General features: G+C 39.3%; 1 protein-coding gene across 1 annotated transcript in view; it reads right to left on the bottom strand.

Moving 5' to 3' along the window:
- Positions 1-4,931: 4,931 nt before the first annotated feature.
- Positions 4,932-10,925, bottom strand: part of LOC106955694 (RING finger protein 145) — a 30,084-nt gene continuing 24,090 nt past the window's right edge. Inside the window, exon 12 of the mRNA XM_015046008.1 lies at positions 4,932-10,265. Within this exon, the coding sequence (XP_014901494.1) occupies positions 9,777-10,265 (489 nt within the window). The 3' untranslated portion in view covers positions 4,932-9,776. The remainder of the gene's footprint in view (positions 10,266-10,925) is intronic.

Genomic DNA, 10,925 nt, shown 5'->3' with positions numbered 1-10,925 from the left:
ACTTAAAAGAGCAGTCTTGTCATTTCTAAACTTTTATGATATTTATGATTATGTTGTTTATGTATCCTGGCTCCATGATGATTTTACGTTCACTGGACATGAACTAGAAGTGCGTAAAAATCAACATCAGCACGTGTTGCCGCTGAGGGTTTAGAAAAGTGAGCCTGTGCTGTAGCCCAACGTCAATCTGAATAAGGATCTTCATCCCCAAAAGTGTCTCCGCTGTCTTTAAATCCAGCAGCCTCTCTCCGGAGACTATCGTCACGGAGAAAACACGCGTGGTTTCCATCTCTCCGGAGCCTGTCCTCTGACCGAGGCGTGGAAGCGCCCTCCTTCAGCGGGGCAGAGCTCACCTTTGAGCGGCCGTGTTGGCGTCCAGCACGCCGCCTCCCTGCATCCAGCTCCGGACGTTCATGCCTCCCAGCGGCTCTTCCTTCAGACTGCTGCCGCTTCTCTGGATGCTCTCCTGGATCCCGAACATGAACAAAACCTCCGAAAGCCCGTTCCTTATCCACCCCGGCTGCGCACTTGTTCTGCAGTGGATCCGTCACTCGGACAACGTGGGTGCGCTCCCGGCTGCTCTTTATTCCCTCTGTCTCCTGTGCTGAGCAGGGATTTGGAAACTAAAGCTGAGCGCAAATCTTTCAAGAATACTGAGATCCAACTTGTCCCAACATTTATAAAGAGGTATTAAATCGCTTCAAAGAATGACGGGGACCGGATTGACCCGAAAGAAGTCAATCCTGGTTCGCAGAGATCCACAGTTAGAGCTGTCAGGGAGGAAGAAAAGGAGATCAGATGTCATCATTGTTCTGACACTTCTTTCTTCATCTTTCAGTCTCTTCTTTCCTCTCTGCCTGCAGCTCTGCGGTCCGCGGGACGTGCCGTGGCGTGGGTGATGTCCGGATCAGGGCTTACTCCTGCGCTCTCGCAACTCCTCACTAGCTCTGAGGAAATCGCTCTGTGACTCTTCCCAAAGGACCCCTCTCTCTGAGAACCAAACAAGGGGGGCGCTTCTACCGCCCCAGGAGAGAGAGAGAGAGAGAGAGAGAGAGAGAGAGGTGGAAGTGGAATAGAAAGGGAAGGGAATACCAGAGGAGGGGAGAGGAGACGCCCCCAAACAAAGACGAGAGTGGAGTAAAGTCTGTATCATGCAGCCACACGGAGCTCCCCTGTCCTCCTCTAATGGCCAGAAACTCGGTCTTTAATCTGATTTAAAAAAAAAGTGGTTATGAAGTGAAACCCCTGCCCTCACCACAATCTCCAAAATTGCCCACACAACAATATTTTCTCATCATAAGGGAGCTGTGTCTGCTGGAGCAAAGCAAAGACCTCAGCGACTCTTCAGGAGGGGGCATCTCCCATTCAGATATTATATATCAATTCCCCTGGAATCTCTGCATTAATAAATACTGGATCTTACAATAAAATATAAGCAACCGCATATTCGCAAGCAACGACCTTAACAAAATGAGAAGCTCAAACTCTTCTCAGTTGTTATTACAACTTGACAATATCTGAAAGTCTTTAAGTAGGAAAGAAAATCTATCAAAAACCTTACACAGGACCTGAGAGATGCATTATCCTTTATGCTCTCAAGTCTTTTGATACTCTGAATATTTTTTTTTTAGCATTGAGCATTTGCAATGTAAATATGAAGCAAATTAACTGATATATCTGAGCTCTTAGAGTTAATAAGCACTCACAGCTACAAAGATGGTCCTTACCGACGACTCATAACGTGTCGCCCTCTAAGGTTGAAACTTGGATCTGGAAACGACATCACACCTAATTTAACAATATTCCAGCTGCAAGTTGGAAACTCATGGGAATTGGCAGTTGTTATGGTTACTTGGCAGGATAACGAGCGATAAATAATGTTTTCTTTCTCAACATTTCATGCACTGAAACACTGCGGTGTGTTGTCAGACCTGATCAAATACAAGCCAAAGCGTTAATAAATTGTAAGTAAATACTTGGTCACCACAGCTTTTGCCACATGGTAGCCATGTTCTTACTGAGGTAAGGGCCGATGACAAACGTCTAACTTTGACACACCTGAGAGTCTTTCTTGGTCATTTTTGCAACTCTGAACTTTGAATATTGCAACTTTTTAGAATGTCTGGATTTCACAGTTAAATGGATATCTAAACATAAGTGCCAAGAAAAAGGAACATTTTTATTTGTCCTTATTTTTTTTTTTTATAACAAAAGTCCTTAAAAATAAATGAAAAAGTCGAGGTGCAGTAGGACTGTTTTTAAATGACTGTCCTGATGTATCTTTGCTCTTAACATTTTCTGAGGTGGAACTTGGAAGTCCAACAGATTTTATCTGTCACCTAGTAAGTTTTTTTCTTCAAGTCACTTAGACATTTAGATCTGACCAAAATTACCTCTTTGTAGCTGACTTTCTGAAATAATAACTAAAAAGCTGCCTATATTTATGTCACTCACGTTACACCAAGTCTGCCTCTGATTGGTTGACTAGGCCTCTTTCCAGTTAAAGCTTCTGGTGGTAAACGGTAATGGATCAATAGTTGGTTCTGAGACTTTGAATTCATCCCTTTCTTTTTCCGTTCCCTCCCAGACCAGCTTCAGTTTAGCACAGCTCAAATTGAATCTGCAAAGTTGGTTTTATTAGACTTCTGAGAGATCAGTAAACCCCTGAACAATCTTAGAATTTGATCAGGATTTTCACTGTTTAGTCATTTGGTCATAAACTTATTTATATTAGCATTTCTTCTTAGTAGAGCTTCAGTGGGCGTGGGAGAGAAGTCTGCCTTCTTGCAAATAAAAAATAAAGGACGACTCAAGACTTTTGCACAGTATTGTATGACGTATATGTAGCAGAGAATCTTTTTCTAACTTTTCCACCTTGCTTCACAGGATGTTGATCATTATTTTCACATTTTTACATAAAAAAATTATAAATTATCTTACATATTACAAAACGAAATAAAAAAATGACTAATTTCAATCTAAATCGCTTTCATTAGAACGACATCAGTGAGTGCAGACGTTTGTTAAATTGGATCTGACTTATTTACATCAGTCGGTTACAGGCTCCATTATAAAAAGGCATTTTTTTGTCATAGCATCATATTCCTGCTCCCTATTGTTTTAGGCCTTGCCTTTTTGCAGCCCAGCGCCGCAAGACACACAAACAAAAGTGACAATAACAATAATTAGCTCAAAATAACAATGAGCGTAATTGAGGATAATTGCAACCAGATTTCCCCGCTTTGTCTCTCCCTCCGGCACCATCTGTTATTTGAAACTATTTATCACCCTTCTAGGAGGAGGTGGAGGGGTGGGGGGTCAAAACAAAATACAAATATTAATAGATAATGCAGTGAAGTGTGTTAAAACCAATAGTTTATTGATCTGCTAAAGGTCAGCAGGTCAAAAAACCCTGCTATTTATCTATGTGTGAGGATGATTGGCAGAGAGGGAACTGGCACTCTTCCAGGCTCTTATTCTCAAAAGGCTGCTGGAAAATGATCTTGACCTTGATTAAGAGGAGAAGGAGTCTTTTATGCTCTGGTTCTGCTTATGAAGTGACAGAGAGGGTAGTGGCACACAGAAATCCATACAATTGGAGGGAGATAAAATATGTGGGGCATAATTATGGCTTTGACATAAATTCCTAAAAGAGAAAAATATTCTGACTCTCAAATCAGAAAGATTTATTTAAGATAAATTTGATCTTAAATAAACGGCATGAATTACTCCGTAAATTTTGCACATAAATAACACATTCTTTACCCAAACTTTTTAAAAAAAATGCATTTAAAATATATATTATTTTTTTATATTATATAATGATATATTGCTTACAAAATGTGTTTGAAGACCTTCCAAGGTATTGTGAGAGAAATCTTGAAATTAAAAAATCAAAACATGTTTAATCAAATTATTATTAATTATAACCACAGGTATGCATCTCTGTTATTGACAGATAAAAGTAAACGCTGCCAAAATATTCTCAGGAAAATCAGAAATCACTGATTCTTGCTGCTTTGACTGAGCAGGTCTTCGGCATGTTTGCGTCGCTTCAGTTTGTCCCGGGAGTTTGTGCTCTGTCAGCATAAATGTGACGCAACAGCACCACCGTGTGTCTGGTTAGTGCAATAGCAAGTCCGGTATGTAATTGTTCAGAGAAAACGGCGCTTTCTGGATCCAGTAGGTGACTTTTATTTTTGATGATTACACCGTACAAATGGAACCATTTTGCTTTGAATCACTGATTGTTGACCAAGTTGCAATAAAATTTTAAATGGTCAATGACAATACCTTGCAAAATTGTTTACCATTTTTTGAACAGCATCAAATGTTTGTCAGTTTTTTTTTTTATGCATTTAGTCATTTTGTTTGATAGCCCAAGACAAACAAGTGCATAATTGTGTAGTGAAAGGACTAGTGTCTGGACTTTTCCTTTACAAATATTTATCAAGTGTTCAATGTGTTCAGATACACTGAGAATGGGTGAAAAATACAGGCGTTTTTCACCCACAAAACAGATCAAGTTCAGTCAGCCTGAATTGAGAACATCTGAGCATGTTTCAAATTTTCTCTCAATTGGATTTAAGCCATACATAAATAAACCACATTGTTCTGACTGCTTGCCTAGGATGTCACAAAGCTTCTGTCAACAGGTTTTCCCACCTGAGCTGTAGATCTTTGCAGCTGCTTTAGTTACACCTCGACTGCTTCTGAGTATTCCTCTTTTTCTTGGGCTGACAATTTAAGGCACATTCCAGTCTCTGCTTAAGCGCACCTGAACCAAATATGTAGGTAATTCTGGGGAACATGACTGCGTGCTCAGGAGGTAATTTGATTCAGTATTGTCAAAGTAAAGACATATTCAAATTCAAGCAAACTAAACTATTTAATACAGTAAATCAAACCAGTAAAGAGCAGAATGTTTTGCAGAGAATAGTTTATTTTATTTGACATTCAGTTTCTGTAAAATGACCAAGGCAACACCAGGCATCCAGTCTGAAAACCAGCTGTGGGACATTTTTAATTCAACACAAGAGCCAGGTTTTACAGAGCAGGTCCTGTATCTGTGGGTCATGAAACTAACCAGAAAAATAAAATCAAAAAGAAATGCAAAGGAAGGCTCAGTCAGAACAAGAAAACATCATTCTTCACTTTGAGGTATTAGCATTGAGCAGCTGTGTTAAAAATGCATTCACTAAATTTAACAGCATGCTTGTTTCAGCTATAGATCCAATTTCCATATTTGCATATGATTCTTTTATTTCCATTTCAGACACAATCTTAGCTTCAATAAACTTGTCTTTTAGAAAGCAACACTATTGTTTCTCTGATTAATGATACTCTGAAAATCTTAAAGATATTCAGGCACAACATGAGGGAACATCTTTAAATCGTGTTTCAGGTACATGCTCTTAAAATAGTGTAAAAGAAATCAAGAATGCCAGAAAAGTCCACTTTTAGAAATTAGTTTTTTTTTTTACACCAACACAAATTAAAGCTGCTGAAGTTGAAATATTGGCACATTTAATCTGAAGTTTATCCTGCAGCTGAAACAGAGCTGCAAATAATGCACTGTAATACCAGCTTTTAAGAGAATATACATTTTAATAACCACAGTTAACAGTCACCGAAGGAAGAATTTAGTCAAAAACTGGAGCTAGATATTCATTTTACAATATTTTTCATTTGATTTTCAACCAACAAACTGCTACTTTTAGCACTGTTTGGTATACAAGGAAGAATTGTGCAAATATACACTGAACCGAAAGCTGACAAACGTTGGTGCTAGTTAGCATTTAATACTGCAATGCAGATTCAAATACAGCTGCCAATGACAATTTTCACCTTCAAACATTGTATCATGCAGGTGATTCTTCTGCATGATACAGTCTCCAAAACCTTGCAATGCATAACAAATCTGTGTAGCCATTGAAGGGGCTTCATTTATAAATCAAGAGTAAAGAAACAAAGACAGTCCATAAGTTCACCTTTCAGAGAACGATGCACACAATACATCAGTCAACATCGTAACCTTAAAAAACAAAACAAAAAGATCCGGCATTGCAAAGGTCTGATCCTACAATTATCATGTATTCATTTTCACCCATGTAAGCAATGCTTCGTACAGTCAAAAAATAAAGTCAGAGTAACAAGACCTTAAGAAATTGTGGTTATAAGCAATACTGTCAAAGGCTAAGTACCAGATCTCCTGTTTGTCAGCGTCATGCTGATCCCACTCCTTACCAGTAGAGGACACTGGAGCGATCACTTCAGCCTGAGGACGCGTCATGCACACAGGTGATGCAGTAACACTGACTGGTTTCTCACACCAGAAAAGTTTGCTTTCCTCACAGCTTCTGAGCAAAGCAACAAGGAAACCAGGAGGAAACCGAGCAGTGATCATATAAACAATACGGATACCGTCAAACAGAACAGTTCTGTACATTACACACACAGATTGGGCTGTTTCCTCGTACACAAACGACAGAGGGCAACAGGACAGCTTTAGAGCATTGCTAGTATAAATGAGATTAGTGCAAATACAACCAAAAACATAAAAGGGGAGAAAAAGAAAAAAACAATTGAAAAACGTCAGTAATAAGGTTAGAAACACTGAAGACAAAAACAAGTTCTGTGGCAGCGTGCAAGCTCTACATATAAGCGTGCATCAGAATCCCTAAACTTTTAGTATTTTAGTTAAACACCCTTCATTACACATTTATCTTCCAAGCTCCAGAGCCAACTAGAGTGTTTGAGCACAAATAAGGGCTGGTGGACAAAATAAGGAACTTAAATGGTTTAGTTTGCTGGTAGTTACCTCTCATGGAGTGACTGAGCTGCAGGGTGATTGGTTCCTGCTGGGGGCAGGTTTCAGCTCTCATTAGCCTGTCAGGTAAAACATGCTTCATCAGCTGAGCTTTAAAGTGAATAAAAACAGGAGGCCCCATGTCAGCTATGTGGACCCACTGCCTTGCAGTTTAAGTATTCACACCCCAAAAACGCTTGCTCATTTTTCCAGTTCACATTGCAACCAGAAACTTCGAGGGATTTTATTGGGATTTTGCGCAACAAACCAACAGAAAGCTGTGAAGTGGAAGAAAAATCATAAATTAATTTTCCCATGTTTTACATATGGAAAAGTGTGCAGTTGTATGTAACCCCTTTACTCTGTTGCCCCAAACAGTTCCTCCTACATATGAAGCTAACAGGAAATGAAAGAGTAGCTCCAGTCAAATGAGAACAAAATTTAATTTTTTGGCCTAGATGCAAAATGCAACATAACGTGGAAATGTAACTTCATATCACCCAAAGCAAACCATCCCCATGGCAACACACTGTGTTAGCAGCTATAAGGATACATTTCATTAGCAGAAACAGGAAAGATGGTAAGAATTAATTAAATGATGGATGGAGGCAAACACAATATGACCCAGCAGAAAACCTGGAAACTGCTGCACAAGTCTGGAGCAAAAGGTTCACCTTCCAGCATAACAATGATCCTAAACATTCAGCCAGAGATAAATCCAATTGGTATTCTATAGAAGGAGCTGAAAATCACTGTTGCAAACAAGAGTGGGGCAGAAATGTCAGTCTGTAGATGAGCAGAGCTGCTGGAGATATTACCCAGAAAGACCTGCAACTGCAACTGCAGCTGAAGGTGGAGCCACGTAGCGCCAATGGCACTGAATAGATACAAGACTTAGATATACTTCTGAAGTGTTCTAGTTGGTGTTAATCTATTGCATAAAATCCCAATGAAATACATCAAAGTGGTTGGAAGATGACAGAATGTGGAGGGAAAAATATCAAGGTGTATGAACACTTTTGCAAGGCACTGTAATTACTCTGAAATGTCAAAAATATTAACTTCCTACTTTTCTCCATCTCCATGGTGCATTGCACTGTCCAATAATATGATGTAAAATTGACCTTAATAATAATAATAATAACAATAATACTATCAGGGATGCAAAACTTTGGCGAAGAGGAACAGAGATGCTCTTTGCTGGGACCAGCCATGCAAATTTGATTCAAATATTGAAGAGGTGTTGTAGCAAAAGCTCTGACGTACAAAATGAATTCGACATCCCATGTGAAACCACTGATTAGTTCACATGGAAACAAACGGCTAGACCACATCAGACGTCCTCTGCTTAGCACCAGGCTTCGGCTCATGTGACGGCCACAAGAAACGACATTCAGTATCTGTTAATTCTTTGTTTTTACCAATACTCACAGCCACCGTCTCTCAGACGTTAAAAAATGTCACAGAAAGAAAAGAAAAAAGAAACTTGTTTATGAAATGTTAAGACTGTCACAGTTTAAAATGTAACCATAAGTTATTCATTGTCATTCGTAGCTGTCTCAGCCTCTGATCACGTCTACATGTCATGGCACGTAAAGGACATTAGATAAACCTAACATGTACAGCGATGAGAGGAAGGCCGGGAGGACGAAACCAGAAAATATGACGACTGTGAGGAAGTCCAACAGTACGATTTTGCTGATGAAGAAATTAAATACAGAGAACTGATTATACTAATGGATTTCACATTTTGTAAACAGGATGCAGAAGCTGAAACCATTTCTGAGACGGATCACTGCAACACTCTTGAAAAATTGAAGTTAAAAAAAAAAATACTTCCAGCATGAGTTAAAGGGGAGAAATTAAGGTAACAGTTTCAAGATAAAGTATGACAATTTTGTTAAAATTTATATTTTAAGATCTGAATAATGAATACAGGCTTACAAACTGAGTTCATCTTCCTCTCAGAATCAGATATGCAGGGTTCCTAGGCAGTTTGTAGTTCAGAAGTTCATTCTTTTTTAAATTAGATTTTTGTCCTATTTTAATGTATAAATTAGTGAGGGACATCAATATATATCTACATATTTAAAAAATATACTTGAATGAAAATATTGTGTGATGTGTAGCAGAACAAAAGCACAACTTAAAGGAAGTATTTTTCTATCGTAACACATTTGATTATAGGCAAGTCTACAGCAGCGATTTTGTTTTTGGGTTCCTGGCTGGATGCATTAACAACACTTTTGCCAAAACAACTTTAAATACTTTCTTTTACCATCAGCTTTAAGAGTGCTGTGAGAAAAATACCCCTAAATATCAAAATAACATTTTCACCCATTCATGGCACTAGTAAACTACTTCAGTCTAAGGTTACATCAAATGTTTTTACAGTGGAACAGCTTTAAATAAACTGCAACCCAAATAATGGAAGTTAGGAACTAAATAGAATAGAAGTGAACATTTCCTCTGGTGTTTTCTTAATCAGCTTATGGTCCATAAACTCCCTGTATCTGCCCTATTATCTCAGTAACATTTAGATTATATTTGCATACATGCTCATATTTCCAAGATATTTACATTTCCAACTTGTGGTAGATGAAGAAATAGCTGATGTGTAAAATAGTGTCAATGGGGAAATAAATTAAGACTCTGTTTGGGCCAGCTTTATTAGTTAGGATTAAAGCCTGGAAATAATATTTTCCAAAACCCTTCTTGTCATTTTTAGATAGATACTGCTGTAAAGTGAAAAACGGTAAACTCAAATCTTATTCATTCAAACTGTAGGAACCCTGGATATGAGGAAGTTGGATTTCAGGGAACAATAAAGGAAGTGGAGTGTGGGGATGCTGCTGCTAAGGGCATGCATGTATGTTGCATGTGTGCGGCGATGGAGTGCTGGATGAGCATGAAGGAGGAGGAACTTCCTCAGAATGGCAGCTGGGCTGTTCAGGGCGGCCATGTTGAATCAGTGGATCTCCTGGTGGTCAACAGGGGTCAGTATCTGTGGGGAGGAGGCGGAAACCGCGTGGGAGCGAAATCGAAGATTAGCGGGTCTGTCAGGCGTGTCGGAGGTAGAGCAGGAGGATGTAGATGGATGATCTGTTTCCAACTGGTTCTCCATGGAATCAGTCAGAGGTGAGGAAGAGGATGGCCTGACAAGGTGCAGAGGAGCAGAGTGCATGCAGGAGGCAGAGGAGGTCCCATCACCTCTCTCATCTTTCACATCATCAGAAGGAGAATCCTCTTTCTCCTCATCGCCAGCAGCGACTCCGTCCTGTCCAGCAGGGATCGGATCGACTGCGGCGGCGTCGTGGTTGGGGACTCCGCTGGCAGCTGATTGGCTCTTAAGCTGCGCATGACAAAGAGGACAAGTCTCCTGGACGTACAGCCACTTCTTCAGACAGCCAGCGTGGAAGAAATGGCTGCATGGAGTGATCACAGCACTGCTCATGTCCTGGAAGGAGCAAAGAATTAAGATTTACATTCGCTCCTGCTCATGTAGGCTTTTACTGGATAAGAATAGACATAAAGACAATCAAGCAAAAACCTAAAAACCTTTACATAAAGTGCATCTTGGAAGAAATATGATGAAAGAAAAAGGACTCAAGGGTGGTAGCAAATAGACCCAACATAAGTAACTTCCTGTCAATCAGCTTAATGTAAAATCAGGAAAAACATGTTAGATTTTTTTAAAAGCATGAACTATGAAAAAAAAACCCATAGCTTATAAATGTAATAAAAGTAATTTTCTATGTTAGAAGTAGAGCTGTACCGATAAATCAGCCAGCTGATAAATCAGTCCTGATTTTTCTTAATTTTGAGAGATTGCTGATTGGCCGATACCCACATGTGAAGACAATTTTATCCACAGATCTTTTCTATCTCTGCAAAGGTCTAGAAATCGACCACTGTCCTCTTTTTCTCAATTCAGACATAAAAAAAGGGGAAAAAAAAAAGAAATCGATATTGGCCAAAATCAGAATCGGCAGGTCAGGTTTTTATCGTAATTAGCGATAAGCCAGAAACCTGCAGTTGTTGCTCCCCTAGTTAAAAGCATAAGAATACACACTCTAAATATCTTACTAAATACATCAAATCCATCCATCCATCCATC

Source organism: Poecilia latipinna, unplaced genomic scaffold, assembly GCF_001443285.1.
Source record: "Poecilia latipinna isolate Pla-1442-1.1 unplaced genomic scaffold, P_latipinna-1.0 Scaffold761, whole genome shotgun sequence".
Taxonomy (NCBI): Eukaryota; Metazoa; Chordata; class Actinopteri; order Cyprinodontiformes; family Poeciliidae; genus Poecilia; species Poecilia latipinna.
This window is presented reverse-complemented; position numbering and strand designations above follow the sequence as displayed.